At 38.8% G+C, this 22,833-nt stretch overlaps 1 protein-coding gene across 5 annotated transcripts in view; it reads right to left on the bottom strand.

Annotated features, from left to right (window-relative positions):
* Window positions 1-22,833, bottom strand: part of grm5b (glutamate receptor, metabotropic 5b) — a 487,360-nt gene that overhangs the window by 322,464 nt on the left and 142,063 nt on the right. For all 5 annotated transcript variants that reach the window (XM_073043359.1, XM_073043362.1, XM_073043360.1 and 2 more), the window contains exon 3: window positions 105-354. In XM_073043359.1, coding sequence (XP_072899460.1) covers window positions 105-354 — 250 coding nt within the window. The remainder of the gene's footprint in view (window positions 1-104; window positions 355-22,833) is intronic.

Genomic DNA, 22,833 nt, shown 5'->3' with positions numbered 1-22,833 from the left:
CCTTGATGTTAACAGCACGACTAGTGTAGAAAACTTCTTTGTCATGGACTCGCCATATCAGTATGTAAATATCAGTTCAATGAAACTTGAAATGTTCCACTTACCTGCCAATCAGTTGGAACTCTCCCACTGATCCAAGTCGCCTCATAGATATCAGCAGCCCTCGTATTGTCATGCCCTCACAAAAGCAAGCCACAACTCGGGCTTTTGGTAGTTGACTGCGGAGTTTCCTCAAAAGCTTATCAAAGCTCTGTTCCCCAGCATTGCTGTAGATTTTGTAGGATTGAGCAATGCAGATTCCCTCTTTTGCTGCCATCTCTTTAAAAGCTTCCATGCCACTTTCTCCATAATTACCTACAAGGTAAGCATTGGGGGTCATTGTGCATCAACAATTAATCTTAGCTACACAACAATAGTTGCTATTATCTTATTTAAATAGTTTAATCGATTTCACATATTGATCTTGTTTCCAGTAATGTATAACCAATTATTTACTTCTGTTTGTGTCAGAAGTTCACTTTCAAAGCAGCATGAATTTAAATTGGGTTCATTTTTCTTCATCACAATTCAATTAACTATTCAAAATGTCATTAATCTACTAAAATAAACATCCATTCTCATTATATTACTCTCTGTGCTTTAACATTTCTCCACACTCCTACTTCCTAGCATAATAAAACATTCCATTTGCAACAGTTTATTATATAAAATAATTACATATGAATATTTACATCACAATATCATAATTAAATCACTAGCTGAATTAACAGTAATAGACAGGACACAATATAGGGCATTTATTGGAAATAATAACAAATGTAAGTGCAGACATATTAGCCCCGAATGCAAGTACAAATCAGATCTAGAAATTCAACAGTACTGAGAAACAATTACTTAAAAAAACAATATTCCCAGAAGCTGTGGCAGTTTCATTCAGTGTTATTCTCAGTTGAATGAAAAGCATGCATTTTCTAAAATAACTTTTTACTTCACATTGATTGTGGTATTTTGCACAATACCACTCCTACACAGGAGTTGAATTCTGGAGTCCTCAACAGCAAGTGAATTTAATGACGGCCTATCGCAGTCATTCTGCTTTTGTTGAGCAGCTGGTGGTCACTGGCTACAAATGCTACTGGTGCTATGCCAAAGGTTTATCAACAATTTTACCATAGGTTCAGTGACTCCATTTATTCTAATGGAAAGAAAAGGCTACAGGATGGGGAGATAACTGAGATCATTTGTTCACTTTAAAGAATTTAACCGTTTTAAACAACTTTGTTTTTCTTTCATTAAAAAAGCAGAATGATTTTTTTTTAAACACGCAGGTTTATATTCTTAGTTGTATTTAATGTTAGTGAAAACCACAACATTCATAGTCTAAGTAAAGAGACATTAATGGGGGTTGTATCCCATCAGGGTCTCTTCACATTCTTTGAAGCGGGTGAACCTCTCCAAGTCGACAGGCTCTGATGGAGTACCAGCTCGGGCTCTGAAAACCTGTTCCAACCGACTGACAGGGATGTTCAAAGACATTTTCAATCTCTCATTGCTACAGTCGGTAGTTCCCACCTGCTTCAAAAGGGCAACAAAGGACAACAATGCCCAAGAACAGCAGAATGAGACACCTTAATGGCTATCGTCCAGTAGCACTCACATCTGCAGTGATGAAGTACTTTGAGAGATTGGTCATGGCTAGAATCAGTTCCTGCTTCAGCAAGGACCTGAACCCACTGCAATTTGCCTATCACCACAATATGTCTGCAGCACATGCAATCTCATTGGCTCTTCACATGGCCTTAGAACACCTGGACAAAACAAATACCTCTGTCAGGCTGCTGTTTACTGACTACAGCTCAGCATTTAACACAAACATTCCTACAGTTCTGATTGAAAAGCTGCAGGACCTGCGCCTCTGTATCTCCCTTTGCAACTGGATCCTCGACTTCCTAATGGAAGGCCACAATCTGTGGGTTTATTTCCAATATCATCTCCTTGCCAACAATCAATACTGGTACACTCCTCTACTTTCTCTACACCCATAACAATGTGGCTAGGCACAGCTCATGTGCCATCTATAAATTTGCTGATGATACAACTATTTTTAGCAGAAGTTCATGTACAGCAGTGATATATACCAGCTAGATGAGTGGTGTCACAGCAACAACCTTGCACTCAATGTCAGTGAGACTAAAGAATTGATTGTGGACCTCAGAAAGGATAAGATGAGAGAACACACACCAGTCATCATAAAGGGATCTGAAGTGGAAAGAATGAGCAATTTCAAGATCCTGGGTGCCAATATCTCTGAGGATCTAGCCTGGACACTTCTGGTAGAAGGGTGGGTTGGCAAGTTTGCAGACGACACAAAGGTTGGTGGTGTTGTAGATAGTGTAGAGGATTGTCGAAGATTGCAGAGAGACATTGATAGGATGCAGAAGTGGGCTGAGAAGTTGCAGATGGAATTCAACCTGGAGAAGTGTGAGGTGGTACACTTTGGAAGGACAAACTCCAAGGCAGAGTACAAAGTAAATGGCAGGATACTTGGTAGTGTGTGAAGGAGCTGAGGGATCCGGAGGTACATGTCCACAGATCCCTGAAAGTTGCCTCACAGGTAGATAGGGTAGTTAAGAAAGCTTATGGGGTATTAGCTTTCATAAGTCGAGGGATAGAGTTTAAGAGATGCGATGTAATGATGCAGCTCTGTAAAACTCTAGTTAGGCCACACTTGGAGTACTGTGTCCAGTTTTGGTCACCTCAGTATAGGAAGGATGTGGAAGCATTGGAAAGGGTACAGAGGAGATTTACCAGGATGCTGCCTGGTTTAGAGAGTATGGATTATAATCAGAGATTAAGGGAGCTAGGGCTTTACTCTTTGGAGAGAAGGAGGATGAGAGGAGACATGATAGAGGTTACAAGATATTAAGAGGAATAGATAGAGTGGACAGCCAGCGCCTCTTCCCCAGGGCACCACTGCTCAGTACAAGAGGACATGGCTTTAAGGTAAGGGGAGGGAAGTTCAAGGGGGATATTAGAGGAAGGTTTTTCACTCAGAGAGTGGTTGGTGCGTGGAATGCACTGCCTGAGTCAGTGGTGGAGGCAGATACATTAGTGAAATTTAAGAGACCACTAGACAGGTATATGGAGGAATTTAAGCTGGGGGGTTATATGGGAGGTAGGGTTTGAGGGTCAGCACAACATTGTGGGCCAAAGGGCCTGTAATGTGCTGTACTATTCTATGTTCTATGTTCTCTATTGATGCAGCTACAAAGAAGGCACAACAACAGCTATATCTCATTAGAGGAGATTTTGTATGTCACCAAAGGCACTCAGAAGTTTCTACAGATGTACCATGGAATGCACTCTAACTAACTGTATCAACTTCAGGAATGAGGAAGGGTGTCTACTGCACAGGATCAAAACAAGCTTCAAAGAGCTGTAAACTTAATCAGCTCCATCATGGGCACTAGCCTCTGTAGCATCCAGGACATGTTCAAGGAGCGATACCTCAAAAAGGCAACATTCATCATTAAAGACTCCCATCACCTAGGACATGCTTTGTTCTCATTGCTACCATCAGGAAAGAGGTACAGGAGCCTGAAGGCACACACTCACCGATTTAGGAACAGCTTCTTCCCCTCTGCCATCTGACTTCTGAATGGACAATGAATCCATGAACACTACCTCACTATAGTTTTATTTCATTTAACTATTGAATATGTAGTTTTGAAAATCAGGTTGGTATTGGATCGCAAGAGAGGGAATTTGAAGAATGCATACGAAATGTAGTTTTAGAGCAGCTTGTGGATAATTTTGGATTGGTTATTCTGTAATGAACCTGACTGGTTACATCACTGCTTGGAATGGGAACTGTACTTCCCTCAATCACAGGACTCTGCAGAGAGTGGTGCGGACAGCCCAGCACATCTGTAGATGTGAACTTTGCATTATTCAGGACATTTACAGTGACAGGTGTGTAAAAACGGTCTGTAGGATCATTGGGGACGCAAGTCACCCCCAACCACAAACTGTTCCAGCTGCTTCCATCTGGGAAACAGTACCACAGCATTAAAGCCAGGACCAACCAACAAGCTCCAGGACAGCTTCTTCCAACAGGCCATCAGACTGATTAATTCATGCTGACATAATTGCATTTTTATGTTATATTGACAATCCTGTTGTAAATAATATTTATTACAAATTACTCTAAATTGCACATTGCACATTTAGACGGAGAAATAATGTAAAGATTTTTACTCCTCATGTATATGAAGAATGTAAGTAATAAAGTCAATTCAGTTCAATTCTGGTGATTGCTGGTCCACAGCATGTTGAAAATGGAGATCTGTGTAATGGTTTTCGGCAAAAGGAATTTTCTTACTGGTGATGGCCTTGGTCTGGATCTTGTATGCATAAAAGTAACTTTCAATTAAGCAAGCCAAGAATGAATTGGCAAGGCTACTCCACACATTGTGAACTCTCCCTTTGTTCTTGCTGTCATTCAGTCAACAAGGCAATTAGCCACACCATGACCTTTTATCTTTGCCAACTGCTATGTTGTTTTCCCTCCACCTTTTTCCCCAGGTGCCTTATGCATTAGAAGCAACCAGGGACTGCATTATAGCTAATGATATCCTTCATCCATGCAGGAAAAGTGATCCAGGCATTTGTCCACATTTCATTTTCATGAATATTTCATATTCCCTTCCAACATAGAAGGAAGCTATCATATCATGCCAGGCCTCAAAGCAATCCTGTCAAACCTGTTCACCATTTAAATATTCAATGCACTCAGCGCACCAGGTGTCATCTTCAAGTATTAGGGCTTACAAAGCTCTGACATTTTAATTTAATTACAAAAACATTGAAGGCAACAATATGAAATATTTTCATCAACTTTTGATGATCATTTTTGCTAATTTATAATTTAAAACTGTGAAAATATTTAGTTATCCTAGTAATAATGTTCTATCACGTTGAATTTTTGTGATGGGAAGGTTGGCTGATCTAACGCAGGATGATCGATATTATCCTTCCGAAATTCTTTAAACAACCATTTATATTATCTCTTGAGACGTTCCATTGAGCTTCCTGAGAAGTTCAGACAGTCCATCAGAAATGCCCTGTATATCTTTAGGTTTGTATGTGTTAAGGATCATAGGCAAAGCATTATAGCTGTCTTTTGCTATTTCTACAACTGTGTTTGCATTGCTAGGATTGTCATAAACTTCTAGGCTGAGGAATTTGTTTGCTTATTGTCTTCTACACTGATGCCTCAGATTCCAATAAATGCATAATTTCAATTATGAACTGAGATCACATTAACGTATACAGTTCGCCACATAAGTAATTGAATTGTTTTCATGTTGGGAAGTGTACAGATTAGGCAGAGTGAAGTCATCTTGTATCTGTGCTGCCAGACTAGTTCCTGCATTAATGCCTAGGGTACTAAATGAAGCATTAACGGGGAATCAGTCCTGAACCACAGCAGCTCACCATTGACACCAATCATCTCCCTTAGCCTCCCAACCTACAAGTCCATCCGTCATTTGAATGAAGGTTACAGAAAAGGAGCTGAGGCCAACACAGATCAACAATAAGCATGGTGACCTGTGGGACAGACTGGAGTGACCTGGTGTCCTACTCCTGCTCCCAATGTCTTGATCGCAATGCAGGTGACAAAATCTCCTCTCTGGTATCTAATTTCTATTGCTTTCCTGGTTGTTATGGGTCTCATATTGCCAAGTTGCTGAGTTTGGGCAAAGTAGTGGCATGAGGAGCCAGGAAAGGGAAAGATAGCCCATGCCTCCAGGATCCACTTCTTTAGACATTACTGGCAATTGAAAATACCTCACCGTGCACACTCCCTCAGGATAAAGATATAAGATAAAATGTGTGCTTCCCAGAAACAAGGTAATCACCTCAAGAAAGCTCTTGTTGTGATCTGTATCCATCGCTATATTGGGAAAGTGGATATGTATCCTATCTAGTTTATTAAGATGCAACATTATAGCCACACAAGTGCACCAGGACAGTTAGGTGTCACAGCCATGAAAGCATGCCAGCATCTCTATTTCTTCAGGAGGCTAAATAAATTCATCATGTCCTCTTTAACCCTCATCAATTTTTATAGATGCAACATAGAAAGCATCCTATTTGGATGCATCACAGCTTGGCATGTAAACTCCTCTCACCAAAACCGCAAGAAACTGCAGAATTGTGGACACAGCTCAGCACATCATGGAAACCATTGACACTTGCTACACTTCTTGCTGCCTAGATAACACGCTCCCGTCTTGGCCATTTTCTCTTCTGCCTCCTTCCAATTGGGCAGAAGATACCAAAGCCTGAAAGCAAGTACCACTATCCTCAAGGACAGCTTCTATCCCAGTTATAAGACTACAGGATGAAACTCTTGTACAGCAAGGTGAACTCTTGATTTCATAATCTAACTAGCTTTGCCTTATACCTTATTGTCCGCCTGCAATCATAAACCAAGTTACCAATTTTAGTCTCATGGGAAGTCAGTAATGCTGGCTAATCCCAAAACTTGCTCTCTGAAATCAAAGTGGATGAAATAATTTCTTTGGGTGTGCAGTACCTGGATGGTCTCTGATGTGCATTGGGCAGCAACTGAGGAAACAGCAGCGATACCCAGCAACTACTTGGATTGTCCCCGAAGAAAGGAAGTTGAAAGTCAATATGTCCTTGACCTCCATGGAGGGAGCAGTCAGGGTACAGAAATACAATTGAAGATCTTTCCATAGAATCACAAATATCCAGTGATGACTGTCTAGGTAAACCTGACTTACAATTACACAGTTTAATACATCAGGAAAGCTGGGTAGGATACAATGTCCCTGCAGACTTCCTGTCAGCAAGGCTTTCACTGATGGGTATATCTTTAACCCTCCCTCCCCCATTCTGAGATCCCTACTAATTGGATGTGTTGCAATTAAGGTACTCATTGAATAAGAATCTCAGCAGCTGAATTGCAGCACACCCTATAGGTTTTGGAAGCTACCGGAGCAGCCTGCACTCTCTTGTAGAGATGTGTAGTCAGGTCGCCTAATGTCTTTGGGGTAGCCCTGGAGAACATGATTTTAATGTCCTTGTGTGCAATCTTGTACTCAAATTCAAAGATTAAAAGTCAATTTGTTGTCACAGACTGATTGCAGAATACAACCCTGAGGTTCATCATCCCAGAGACAACCATGAAACAAAAATACCATACACCCCTTTTTTAAAAAGACATCAAACCCTTACCCCCAAGAAAACCAACAAATTGTATGAATGGCAAGAAAAAAAAGAGCGAAAAACTCAGGATACAAAACTTCCAATCACAAAGTCATTGGAATTCATGTTGTTATGGGTGATATGGGTGTTATACCAACAGAACACAGACCAAAGAACAATGAACAGTACAGCACAATACAGGCCCTTCAGCCCATCATATTGTGCCAACTTATATACAACTATGCACAAAACTGTTTTACATATGACCCAATGTCATTATGAAATGTTCCCCTTCATGCTCTACTCTGGTTTAAATCAAAATTGGACAGATTGTGTCCAGAGATAGGCACACCACAGTCCAAATTCTAGGCTTTATTCATTAGTATTTATTGTTAAATATGCTTTCTCCCTCTCATTTAAAAAAGTGCTTTAGGATCAAAGAATAAAACCAACACATGCACAGAATTATTGTGCGCACTTCTAAATGCATCACTTTGTGTATAATTATTTAGATTTTAAAAAATGAGTTGGACACATGAAGGAATGTTAGAGCGGGCCAGGGTTAGAGCAGGAAGTTTTGGCTTCAGCAAGAACAGAGGGAGGCTGTAAGTAAGTCTCCAGCATTTTTCTCCGTCTTTGTCTATTGGTACATAGCTAGTGCTATAGATCCAACGTTAGAGGTATGGTCTCTGTGTGAAACGTGGGAACTCTGGGAGACCTCCAGTCTCAAGAAACCATGTTAAAGATCATTGTTGGGAGCTCAACATCCAATAGTTCAATAGTTCAATAGTTCCATTTAATATCAGAGAACATATTGAATATACAAACTGAAATTCTTGTTCTTCGCAGACATCCATGATAACAGAAGAGTAACCCAAAAAATGAGTGACAGTAAAACTGTTAGAGCCCCAAAGCTCCCCCAACTCCCCCCTCCCATGTACAAGCAACAGCAAAGCATCAACCCACAATGCATCAAAAGGACAGGCAGGTAGACGGGGAGTGGGCTAGCTCTGTTGTTAAAAAGTGAATTCAAACCCTTAGAAAGAGGTGATATAGGATGAGAAGATGTAGTATCTTTGTAGGTAGAATTAAAAAACTGTGGGCTGAAATGCCAAAATGCAAGCTGCATATTACAATGGGAGGTAGATACGGCATGTAAAAAGGGCAATGTATGATAGCCATGAGAGATTTTGATATGCAGGTAGATGGAGAAAATCAGGCTGGTGCTGGATCCCAAGGGAGGGTATTTGTAGAATGCCTATGAGATGGCCTTTTAGAGCAGCTTGTGGTTGACGGCTCTGGGCCTATACTCGGTAGAGTTCAGAAGAACAAGGGGATATCACAACCACAGACCTTGCCACCGAATACATCTGTCCTGACAGGCAGGCTGCAGTCCGGGTCAGTAATCACATTCATAACTGTGCACATTCCAGACAGCTGGTGTTTCATTGTGATTGCATTTACCTCCCTTGTTGTTGTTTCAGTCTTGTTAAATCATGACCAAAAGCACAGCAATGTCAACACTTCCTGCTTATCTTTGTCCTTATTCTGGGAAAGAAGACTGCCACTTAGATTCACACTGTAAAGGAGTGGATTTTATTGAATGTTGTTATTGATTTTTTTCATTTAATTCTGCACAGTTCTTATAAAAAAAAAATCACTGAACTGTTTATCCACTTCAGTGTCTCTCCCTCTGCACTTAGGCCATAACTGCAGATCTTCGTCATCAAGATTCGATGCACAAAGAAAATGGACCAGTGGAGAGAGAACAGCAGATTGCGGCCCTGACATTCTTTGGTCAGATAAGAGAGAAGTTGCGGTCAGTAGAGGCTGTATTGGCAGAGGTGACTCATGCGATACGACAACTCCTCTCAGAGCAAGCCAAACCTAAACTGAAGTTCATGGAAGGGAAGCTGAAATCAAGAGAGACAGGACTGGCTGAAGTGTTTTGTGCAGCGCGAAAGCAACTTTCAGAGTGGCAAGCCCAGTCCAAGCAGGAAGGGCAGGTGTCAGCCCTTGCAGATACAGTTCAGCAACCCACCACAGATAGGCAAAATCCGGTGGCAGCTGTTACCACTCCTGATGCCGCAGTTCAGCAGCCTTCAGTCTGGTCAATCCCACTCCCAGCAACTCGCACAACCTCCACTTTAACAGTCTCCTCAGCCTCGGCCACTAATGCTCTGACTCCTGAGGCAGTGTCTGGCCCAGAACCAAGCATTCCTCTACCAGGCAGGTACAAAAGGTGACCCTGATGGCTATAGGAATTTTATTACCCGCTGTTAAGTAACTTTCCCAGCCCAGCCTGTTTGACTGAGTGATGATGTGCATAAACTGCCTTACATGGTGAATCTCATAGTCAGACCCCCACTCAGCATGGTTAGTGCTCTATTGGAACCACAAGCTTTGTAGATACTCCGCAGCCCAGTCATTTCAGAAAATTTTATTCAAGTTCAAGAGAGTTTTTGATCTTCCAGTACGGGCCCACCAACTCCTGGACCTGCACCGAGAGAAAGGGGCAGTAAGGGATAAAGCTCTGCACACTAGTGATAGAGATGGGGTGGAACAAGAAGTTCCTCATCACTGCCTTTCAGCCTGGGCTGAATGTAGGGGTCCATCATGAGCTGGACAGCCTGGATGGCCTAATAAATCTGGCCACTCATATTAACAACCGGGCAACTGAGTGGCACAGAGAAAGAATTCCCCAAGCCTCTCTTAGCCAGTTAGACTACTGTAATGTACTCTTTTCAGGACCGCCTAAGAAAGATATAAATTGGCTGAGGTTTGTTCAAAATGCAGCAACAAGAATCTTAACCAAAAAAAGAAAATGTGAGCACATTTCACCAGGCTTGGCAACATTATGCTGCCTTTGTCCTTTTGGTTCAATTTTAGAATTCTCTTAATTACATATATGGCTCTGAATATTTCAGCTCTTCCATATATTTTGGAGTGCCTGTCCCTTTACATCCCTAATCGTAGTCTAAGCAAATCAGATCTGTGAATACTGGTTTGCTTGGTGTTCTTAGAACCAAGCATATAAGAACTGGAAATGTGGCTTTTTGCTCTTAAGCACCAAAAACCTGTAATACTTTACCGATTGAAGCACGTCAGGCTGGTCCTGTGGAACGTTTCAAAACCTTTCTAAAAACCTACTTTTTAAATTTGGCCTACTTATAGCATTCCTTAATACCTGTTGATGTTGATTATATTTATACAATTTGGTATTATTTTATTCCATATAATGTTCGTCTTTATGGTTTTAAATTCTGTCTCTTATTTTTCAGACTATATTGATTTATTTTTATAAGCTATGTAAAGCACTTTGAGCCTTAATGTATGATAGGTGCTATATAAATAAAGTTATTATTATAACTTCTTTATGTACCATATAAATTATCTTCTTAAAATGTCAACTTGGTCTGTTAGATATAATTTTGCCATCTGCAATCCATGCTTGTTCTTTTGGCAAGCATGGATTGCTCAGTACCTTACTCTGTACCTAATATTAGACTTTCATAATTATCGCAGACAGATGTTACCTGATTAATACTAGCTTAATATTCACTGATCTTATCCAGCTGAACTTCCATGATTCCAACAACTTTTTATGGCGAAAGTACTGTATAGCCATGAAGCTTCTTGTTCCATGGCAGAGGTAATTTGCTCGGGATTATTAGACCATCTCCTGTAGAATTTACTAAACTACTTAACATGAAATGATCGGTAACTCCATAATTGTGATGCTTTGAATGCACAATGCATTATTCTCTCCCTGATAGGCAAATATGTTGGCTGGCCACAAAATCTTGCTCTGTTTGTAAGGAAGATTGAAGATATGAAAACGATGTAAAATTTATACAAGGCCTTTTTGAATTTGGCTGACGCACATGTCAAAATATTAATAGGTGGAGATTTTAATTTTTGTCTAGACCCAGTTTTAGATAGATCAACAAAGGTTGTTACAAAATCAAAAGTAGCAAAATTAACTTTATCATTGATGAAAGATTTAAATTTGATTGATATATGGAGAAGAATTAATCCAAAAGAAAGAGATTACCGGTACTCATTTTATTCAAATAGACATAAAACTTATTCAAGGATAGATTTTTTCCTATTATCAACGAATATTCAAGACAGAGTGAAAAATATGGAATATAAAGCAAGAATATTGTCAGATCATTCCCCTTTGACAATGACAATGATAATGATGCATAAAGAGGAATCGATTTACAGATGGAGATTTAATTCAATATTATTAAAACGTCAAGATTTTTGTGATTTCATGAAAAAGCAGATTCAGTTTTTTTTAGATACAAATTTACATTCAGTTGATGATAAATTTATAGTATGGGAAGCAATGAAAGCATATTTGAGAGGCCAGATAATAAGTTATACTTCTAAAATTAAGAAGGAATATATGGTAGAAATAGATCAATTGGAAAAAGAGATTACAAAATTAGAAAAAGAATCTCAAAGATATATGACAGAAGAAAAACGAAGACAACTTGTTAACAAGAAGTTACAATATAATACACTTCAGACATATCAAACAGAAAAAGTAATTATGAGAACTAAACAGAGATATTATGAACTAGGTGAAAGATCACACAAGATTCTTGCTTGGCAGTTAAAAACAGACCAGATTTCCAAAACGATAAAAGCAATTAGAACAAGTGTAAATAAAATTACTTATAAACCTTTAGAAATTAATGAAACTTTTAAGAATTTTTATTCTGAACTGTATCAATCAGAATCACAAAATGATAATGTCAAGATAGAAAGGTTTTTATCACAAATAACTCTTCCTAAATTGAATTCAGAAGAACAGAAGGGATTAGATATGCCTTTTACTTTAAAAGAGGTCGAAGAAGCTCCAGGATCACTTCAGAGTAATAAATCCCCAGGAGAAGATGGTTTTCTGCCCGAATTTTATAAAAAGTTTAAAGATTTACTAATCCCTCCTTTTATGGAGTTAATATACCAAGCGGAAAGAACGTTTAAACTTCCAGAATCTTTTTCGACAGCTATTTTAATAGTATTGCCAAAAAAAGATAGAGATCTTTTAAAACCAACATCATATAGACCTATTTCTTTGTTGAATACTGACTATAAAATAATAGCAAAAATTTTATCTAATAGATTATCTAAATACTTACCAAAATTAATACATATGGATCAAACAGGATTTATCAAAAATAGACAATCGGCAGGTAATGTAATTCGGTTACTTAGCATAATTCATTTGGCACAAAAGAGGGAGGAAATGAGCGTGGCAGTTGCCTTAGATGCAGAAAAAGCATTTGATAGATTGGCATGGGATTTTTTATTTAAGGTATTGGAAAAATATGGATTAGGAATATCTTTTATAAAATGGATTAAAACCTTAAATACTAATCCCAAAGCTAAAGTAGTGACAAATAGTCAAATTTCAACATCATTTCAGTTAACAAGGTCAACTAGACAAGGTTGTCCATTATCACCTGCTTTATTTGTGTTGGCGATAGAACCATTAGCTGAATTAATTAGAACGGACCCAGATATTATGGGTTTCAGAGTTAACCAGGAAGAATATAAGATTAATTTATTTGCTGACGATGTTTTGCTTTATCTAACAAACCCATTGTATTCGCTGCCTAAATTATCTTCTAGATTGGAAGAATATGGGAAAATATCAGGCTACAAAATAAATTGGGATAAAAGTGAAATTCTACCCCTTACTAAAGGAGATTATAGTCAATGTCGACTAATAACTCAATTTAGATGGCCGATAAATGGTATAAAATATTTAGGTATAAGAGTTGATAATGATATAAAGAATTTATATAAATTAAATTATTTACCATTATTGAAAAAAATTCAAGAAGATCTTGATAAATGGAGGACGTTACCAATAACATTAGTAGGCAGAGTAAATGCTGTAAAAATGAATATATTCCCTAGATTACAATATTTATTTCAAACATTACCAATACAATTACCGCAGAAGGTTTTTCAAGAGTTAAATAAATATGTGAGGAAGCACCTCTGGAAAGGTAAGATGTCAAGAATATCGTTGGAAAAATTGAAATGGAAATTTGACCTAGGAGGGTTACAACTTCCAAACTTTAAGAATTATTATAAAGCAAGTCAACTTAGATTTATTGCATCTTTTTTTGATGAAGATAAACCGGCATGGATTAGAATAGAATTAGATAAAATAGGAGAAAATATACCAGAAGATTTTATATATAAGTGGGAATCTAAATGGATACGGGAAAAGAAAGAATCTCCTATATTAAAACATTTGATTGATTTATGGGATAAGATAAATGTTGAGATGAGATAAAGAAATCTTTATTAGCAAAGAGACCTTTAATTCAAAATAAACTTATTCCTTTTACAATGGATAACCAACTTTTATACAATTGGTTTCAAAAAGGGATTAGATATATAGGAGATTGTTTTGAAGGAGGTATATTAATGTAATTTGATCAATTAAAGAATAAATACAAAATATCAAACAACACTTTTTTGTTATTTCCAATTAAGGGCTTATTTAAGAGATAAATTGGGTCAAACAATGTTATTGTCGAAACCTAATGAAATAGAAACTTTAATTCAAAAAGGAAAAATTTAAAAAAATTATTTCTTGTATGTATAGTTTGATTCAAAAACAGGCAATTAAACAAGGAATTCATAAGTCAAGACAAAAATGGGAAACTGATTTGAATATTAAAATTGAAAAACAAGTTGGTCAAGACTATGTCTTGACAGTATGACAAATACAACAAATGTCCAGTTAAGATTAGTGCAATATAATTTTTTACATCAATTATATATTACACCACAAAAAATAAAGTAATTAAACCCAAATTTATCTGATCAATGTTTCCGATGTAATCAAGAAATTGGTACTTTTTTACACTCTACTTGGTCTTGTTTTAAAATTCAACCTTTTTGGACAAATTTAAGAATTTTATTGGAACAAATTATTGGAACACAACTTCCACATAATCCAACATAATTTTTACTAGGCGATATTGAAGGGATAAAACCAAAATCCAAACTGAATAAATATCAGAAAGAATTCATAAAAATTGCATTGGCAGTAGCCAAAAAGGCTATTGCAGTTACTTGGAAATCGGATTCATACTTAAGTATAGATCGTTAGAAGAATGAAATTTTTAGCTGCATTCCACTTGAAAAAATTACTTATAATTTAAGAGATAAATATGAAATATTTCTGAAAATTTGGCGCCCTTATTTACAAAAGATAGGATTAAATATATAGGTGCTCCGAAGATAAAATTATTGGTTATCTGGGGAAAAAAATAAATATATATACTAAAGCTATTATGAACTCCATGGAGCATGTGGGGATCTTCCGATATCCAGGCATTCTTACTTTCTTTCTTTTTTCTTCTCTTTTTTTTCTCTTTCTATAGGGATATGTTAGGGGGGAGGGGTTAAAGGGAGGGGGGAAGGGTTGATAATTTTTTAAATAATTTTTTTCCTTCTGTAACCTATTTGAAAATTCAATTAAAAAAAATTATAAAAAAAGGAAGATTGAAGATGCCAGTTCTTGAAAGATTTGAACTGCATGTCAGAGAGCACAAATACAATTACTTATTTCTTTCTTTTGATAAATACTTTTGACACTTTCAAATGTAACAACTAAAGAGTGATGGACAATGATGAATCATCTTCCAAAGATATGTGTAGTTCAAATTTCATTATCAGAAAGCAGAGAATAAATGGGAAAGATTTGTTTTATTATTCCATAAGACTCTAAGACACAGGAGCAGAATTAGGCCATTTGGCCCATCGAGTCCTATCTACCATTCGATCATATCTGATTTATTATTCCTTTCCACTTCACTCTCCTGACTTCTCCCCATAACTTTAGATGCCCTGACAAACAAGAAGATATCAACCTCCGTTTTAAATATCTTCAATGACTTGGCCTCTACAGCTGTCATTGGTAACAAATTACATAGATTCACCAGCCTCCAATTAAAGAAATTCTTCTTCATCTCTGTTCTAAATGGACATCCCTTTATCCTGAGGCTGTGCCCTCTGGTCCTAGACTAAACCGGAATGTGAAATATTGACTCCACATCCACTCTATCTTTGCCTTTCAATATTCAATTGGTTTCAATGAGATTGCCAGAGACAAGAATGTGCTGTTATGGCCCAAGTGCAGAGGGAGAGACACTGAAGCAAATAAACAGTTCATTGACTTTTAATGAGAACTGTGAAGAATTTAAGAAAAAAAACAATAAATGGGCTGTAACTAAAGCTCACAAACTGAAAGCTAATGCTAGTGCTGCAGCTTGGAAGCAGTAAGTTAACATTAAGTAAATTCCAAACAAGAGAAAATCTGCAGATGCTGGAGATTCGAGCAACCCACGCAAAATGCTGGAGGAACTCAGTAGGCCAGGTAGCATTTATGGAAAAAAATTAAATAAGTTCTACTCCTTTACATTGTCAATCTAAACGGTAGTCTCCTTTCCCGGAACAAGGACAACGGTAAGCAGGGAGCGTTGATGTTGCTGTGCTTTTGGTCAAGTCTCAACAAAACTGAAACAAGAGTAAGAGAGATAATAGAATCACAATGAAACAGTAGTTCACTGGGATGTGTATACTCATGGGCGTGATTGCCAATCCTGATCTGCAGTTCTCTTGCGAGGGTGTCCAGACTCTGCAGTATAGTCCGTGGATGTGACAAGGATCTCCTCACTAGGCACCAGAGACCTGCGCTCACTGAAAGTCCCGGATTAGAGATTTGTCTGGGATCTAATGGGCCAGAACCCAAGAACATTCCTCAGGGCTATACCTCTCCCTACTTAGCATCCAGTGAGATGCCAAGAGGCATTACATAGTACAGACCAGAGACCCATCATCAATCAGGGTGGAGGGGAGGTGGAATGATTGGTGCAAGGTGGAAGAATTCATTAGCTTGAGTTGGGAAACATGGAACACTGGATAAATCTTCATCCATGATGGTAGGTGCGGTCTAAATGGGACTCTGTTGATAGCCTTCTTCAATACGAATGGCACCACATAGATAGTATGGGGGCAACATGGCTTTCAACTTTCAAAAAAAGATCTCTAGATGCCATCTAGACTTTCTCTCCTGGTTTGAGAGGCCTCACCCGTTGGCAGAGTCAATCAGCCTGCTAGGCATATTTTTTCTGAGCGTGCAGCAGAAACGCCCTGACATATCTTCACATGCACCTATAGCATTGGACCAACTGTTCAGCAGTAGGAACTACCACGTCAATCTCTTATCAATGAGAGACATGGCCAGGTTTTCCTACTGGCATTCAAAGGGAGACATGCCAGTGGGGGAGGAGCGACAACATTTTATTGTGGGCGATCTCTGCCCAAACGAATTGGGAGCCTCAGGTCATGGGGTTGGAAGAGACAAGGCAGTTCAGGGTTGTCTCCATCATGGTTGTTTACCCTCTCAAGCTGGTTATTTGATTGGGGGGTGGAAACCTGATGAGAGGCTGGCTGTGACTCCCAAAAGAAAACAGAAAGCCTTCCAAAAATGAGAAATTAACTGTGGCCCTCAATCAGACTGTATGTCCTGAGGGCAGCCATTCAGCCTAAGCACATGCTGAACCATGGGGGTGTCAGTCTTACGAGCCAACAGTAACTAGGGGAGAGAAATGAAGTGGTCTGCTTTGGAGAAGCAGTCCAGAACCACCAAATTAGTAATGTTTCCATCTGATGAGGGCAAAGAAGTGATGAAATCTACCAAAAGGTGGGACCAGGGGATGCAGATCTGCAGGATGCTGATGTGACATTTTGTTTTGGGCACCAGTGGGGCAGGATGAAATGAAGTCATGGACATCCCAGGACATGGACGGGCACCAAAATCATTTCGTTATGAACTCCAGGGTCTGTTGAATTCCTGGATGGCCAATGAGATGGGAGGAATGACTCCACTCCAAAACTCTTGAGCGTACAGTGGCAGAGACAAGCAGCCAGTTGGGAGATCCCTGGATCCAATTAATCATATTCTATTATCCATCCCGTCAATCATTAAAATGTTATTTTTTTCAATAAGATCACCTCTGTGATCTGTTTCTTAAGTCCCAATCTGTATTGGTCTAATTCTCCTCAAATTTCTTTCATACAGTACATCAATGTTTTTTGTGATCCTTGCACTGCTTCCAATGCAAGCACATCCTTCTTTCAATATTGAAGACAAAATTGTGCAGAGTACTTGATGTGCCTTTTCCTCAGAGGCCTGTAAAGTCGTATTGAAATTCCCTTACTCCACGTCTTGCAATAAAAGCCAGCATTCCATTAGCCCAAATGATTTGTGGTGCCTGATACTAATTTGCTTTCCAATTCTTCTTCCCACATTGGATAAACTCACATTTTCCCACATGATACCATTTGTAAGTAAGCCTCAAATGTTGTATCCTGAATCTTTTCAACATCTTGTCACAGTCTTAGCAACATCATTCAAAGAGCTAGGCAAGCAATAATGGCAATTGTGAAATGTGCCAACACTGGTCCTCCAGCTTATCATAAACTTCTGTCTGTAACCACATGTAGATGGAAGATGGAGGTATGCTGAACTCTAAGTGGCTAAAGGCAAGAAACACCTTTTAAATCCAATGAATATCAATCAGTATAATTGTGAGGATTACTTGTGAACTCAAGCGCAGGAATCACAGAGACTTCAGCAATTCAAACAAAACTAAAGATTTATTGCATAAATTAACTGGAAAAACTAACAAGAGCCCAGACAAACAGTATGGAATTTTGATGAAAAATCACTGTTGATACACAGAAGACCTCAACCTGAATTTCAGCCAACAAGAAACCACAATGACCCAACAGAGAGAGGTTGCCATGGCCCACTGAAGTACAGCCTGGAGCACCTGGGAGTTTTGGACATTGAAAACTGCATGCTAAAAGGATGATCCCAAATTAATGAGAAGTGATAAATATGAAGAGTTTAACAATCCCCACGATCCCAAATGAGATACCTGCAAAACGAGTGCAAAGACAAACAATTAGACATAAAAGGTAAACAATCCAAGAACAATGCATACGCATGAGGTGACACTGAGAAAAAAAACAGTCCACATACTCACTGACAAAATTTCTTTAAAAATGACCCCCGGTTGTGACAATAATTTAGATAGATTAAAAAATAAATACGTGTGTAAAACTGAAAATCTGTGTTCATTGTGGGTATGTAAAATCACTCACTTAAGACTGAAAGAAAAATATGCTTCTTTGAATACTTTCTGAGCCAGTGATTTCTTTTCATTTGTTGGTCACGCCACCATGGTAATTGCGTGGAATGGATGGTTCTAGTTGGAAGGAGAGATTGAAGTAGTTGGCTTACTGGAATGTAGAAGGCTGGCAGGGATGATTTCATAGATGTTTATAACATTATGAGGGACATAGATAAGATTTATTATCTATGGCAGGGGAATCTAGAACAAGAGGGCACAGGTGAGAGAGGAGAAACTTGAAAGAGGTTAGAAGGTTCAGTTGTACACAAAGAGGGTGGTAAGTATCTGGAATGGACTATCAGAGGATACGATGAAAGCAAATGCAATGACAATATTTGGCAAGCATTTTGACAGGTACTTAGAAAGAGAAAGGGAAAGTGTAAAGTGATTGGGGCTAATGTAGCCAAATAGAATTAGTGTAGATAGGCATCTTATTTGGCATGGACAATGGCCTAATTAGCTCATTTCTGTTTTGGACAATTCTGTGATTCTATTGATATTGTATTCAAAGAATCATATCGCCCAAAAACAGGCTCTTCAACCCAACTGGTCCAAAACAATCAAGATCCTCATCCAAGCTAGATCCATTTGCCAGCATTTATTCCCTATCCCTTTAAACCAGGTATTCCCAACCTGGGGTCCACGGACTCTTTACTTAATAACGTTGGTCCATGGCAAAACAAAAGGTTAGGAGCCCCTGCTTTAAACCCTTCTAATCCATATACCTGTCCAACTGTCTTTTAAATGTTATTATTATATTTTCCTCAAACACTTCCTCTAGCAGCTCATTCTCCATAGGTACCACCCACTGTGAAGAAAATTGTTTCTCCACAAGTTCATATTATGCCTTTCCATTCTCACCCTATGCCATCTAATTCTTTATTCACCAGCCCCGGGAAAAAAGACCAAGTACATTCATCATCTTATAGCTCTCATGATCTTACACACCTCTATCAGATCATCTCTCAGTCATCTATACTCCAAGGAATACAAGTCCTAGACTAACTTCTTCCTATAACTCAGTCCCTCAAGTCCTGGCAGTATCTTTGGAAATCTTTCAAGTTTAATAACATCTTTCCTATAATAGAATGGCCAAAGCTGAACACAATACTGGAAGTGTGTACTCACCAGTGTGTTGAACAACTGCAACATAACCTCTGAACTTCTATACTTAATGCCCCAACTGATGAATGCCAGAATGGCACCTTCTTCACTATCCTGTCTACCTGTGTCGCTGCATTTAGGGAACCATGTACCTGAACTTCAAGGTCCCTCTATTCTGCAACATACCCCAGGCCCTGCTGTTTAGTGTGAAAATACTACCTTGATTTGACTTTCCAATATGCAACACCACAGACCTATGTGAGTTAAACTCTATTTGCCATTCCTTGGCTCATTTACACATTTGAGCAAGAATCCACTGTAATTCTTGATAGCTTTGTTCACTGTCAATGATAACACTTATTTTAGTGGTCAAGAGGGGGAACTGGAGGTCCATGAGCCAATCCCCATTGGGGGATCCGAGGTGTAGAGGCACAACAACTTTAAACTCCTTAGTGTTATCATTTCAGAATATCTGTCTCGGGTCCAGTGCCATTGGAAGAAAGCATGGCAGTACCTTTACTTAGAAGTTTGCAAAGATTTGGCTGTCATATAAAACTATGGCAAACTTCTATAGATGTGTGTGAAGAGTATAATGACTGTTGGCGCGTGGCCAAGTAGTTAAGGCGTTTGTCTACTTATGGTTGCTAGTTCATGCCTTGGCTGAGGCTGCGTGTGTATCTTTGAGCAAGGCACTTAACCACACATTGCTCTGTGACGACACCGGTGCCAAGCTGTATGGGTCCTAATACCCTTCCCTTGGACAACATTGGTGACGTGGAGAGGAGAGACTTGCAGCTTGGGCAACTGCCGGTCTTCCATAAAACAAAAACCTTGCCCAGGCTTGCACCCTGGAAACTTTCCAAGGTGCAGATCTATAGTCTATCGAGACTAATAGAGGCCTACACACTACACTCTTTCAAAGGTCAAATATTTGATTGCTTTTAACCAAATACCAGATAAGTTAATCCAAAATGTTATTGTTATTTAAGATAAACTCAGAATATTGGTTTTGCTTATGTGATGACCAGTAAAGCAGTTGCAGGTATTGTGGTTCTTCCACGACACTTTTTCCCCAACAACTTTATAGTAAATTCCTTGTGATTGTCAAGGGGTTAATGCACAAAAATCAGTTTACAACATACAACAGAACTGCATCGAAACAGTTTCTTCAGCCCACAATGCTGTGCCAAACTAATTAAACTAGAAATCAAGTGCCCAACTAAACAAATCTCTTCTCCCTACATAATTTCCCTATCCTTTCATTTCCCACACATTCATATGCCAATCTAAGGTGCTCTTGAATATCTTGTCATAGCTGCCTCAACTATCACCCTAAGCAGCACATTCCAAGCACCCACCACTCCCTCTGTAAAAAAGCTTGCCCCTCACATCTCCTTTGAATTTACCCCTTCTCACCTTAAATGTATGCCCTCTGGTATTAAATGTATGGCCACTGGATAAAAACAGACTGACTGTCCACTCTATCTCTGCCTCCCATAATCTTATAAGCCTCTGTCAGATCTGCTCTCAGACTCCACTGCTCCAGAGAAAATAATGCAAGATTATTCATCCTCTCCTCCACCTGGATTAGAGAGAACATGCACTCTAAGCCAGGCAGAATCTTGATAATCTCTTCTGTGCTCTCTTCAAAGCCTCAGCATGCTTGCTATAGAATTTGTCTGTCATTGGCGTGCTTTCAGGTCAGTTGAGTGATCTGGCACTTTGCTCTCCAAGGGAGTTCAGTGATGTTGGGAGCAGAGTGTACAGCCTGGAGGCTAAGATGCCTGGAGACATGTGAGCACATGACTCCAGGCATATGAACGACTCCATGATCACATGATCACATGAGCATATGATTGACTCCATTTCTTGACAATCTTGCTGAATAAAGCAACGAGCAAGATTGAAATCAACAAGGATGAGAATGTAAGGTGAGAAGGTGATCAGCCCCGTTTGCCTGTGTGTGACTGGTCTCACTCTCAATCTCTCTCTTGCTCACTGTTGCTGAGGGAAGGTACCTGTGATTGACTTGTGTGTGTGTGTCTCTCTCTCTCTCTCTCCCTCTCTGTCCCTCTCCCTCTCTCCCTCTCTCTCTCTCCCCCTCTTGCTTGATGCTGACGGAGTCTTGAGTCTTGGGCTGGGTTTAATTAATGCAGTTTGTGAATTAGACTCTGTGGTTCGTGTTATGATGTGTTTCTGGTTACTCATTTTCTATTGCCATTTTGTGCAACTTTGATCGGAATGGACTGGCTCTGCAGCCTGAGTTCAATGAATGACACAGTGCTAAAATGAACTGAAATGAACTAAACTGAACATTCCTAGACCGTTTCAGTGACTTAGTGGCTTGATGTTTTACATTCTGTGTTTTTCATTTGTTTATTTGCTGTTTATGAGGCTTGTTCTTTGTTTTGCATATTGGGCGTGATTTTTTTTTAATAGTTTCCATGGTGTTTCTTTGTTTCATGGCTGTCTGTGGGAAGGTGAATCTCAGAGTTGTTTACTGCATACAAACCTTGATAATAAATGTACATTGAAACTTTGAAATCACCTAGCATGTATAAAGCCTTTATACTAGATGATGAGCTGCTAACTTTACAAAATGAAATAAGCACTACAGATAAACTTTGATAATTATGGAAATACATGGTTTAATTTTGTTTTGCTGTTAGAGCTCAGAACAGTTTGTGTGTAGTTATATGTTATCTGCCTTTTTTAGACTTAAATTATCATTAGTTTACCATATAATGTGTCATATTGTTCATGAAATCAATGAATCATGAACATCTACAGCACAGAAGAAGTATGCTTTGCTCATTATAACCTTGCAAATAATATAATACTTACGTTAATCTCTTTTCTTGGCTCAGTGTGTAGCCTAACAGGTTATGGTTCTTCAAATGCATATCTAGTTACTTATTATCCCTCTCCGGTTATATTTTAATGTGATCAGGTGTTCTGCCTTACATTAGTTCTAGACCCTAGAAATCTTCAGATTGAAACATTTTGCTTCAACTCCTTACAAAACTTCAATCAAATAATTTAAAATTATGGCCCTTCTTCATTGACCACCTTGCTAAGGAAGGTAAGCACAGAACTTTGTTGGCACTGTTATGACAGTTATGAATGCCTTTGTCACCATAAAGTTACTTGTAAATGTGGCAGTAAAAATCGCAATGGAGTATGGAAGATCAGAACTTCATGCATTTATAAAAAGGGTTTCACTCACAGACGTTCCACAGCAGAAAATGTATCA

This window comes from Hemitrygon akajei, chromosome 4, assembly GCF_048418815.1.
Source record: "Hemitrygon akajei chromosome 4, sHemAka1.3, whole genome shotgun sequence".
NCBI lineage: Eukaryota > Metazoa > Chordata > Chondrichthyes > Myliobatiformes > Dasyatidae > Hemitrygon > Hemitrygon akajei.
The sequence above is the reverse complement of the archived record's forward strand: the minus strand, read 5'-3'. Positions and strand labels throughout refer to the sequence as shown.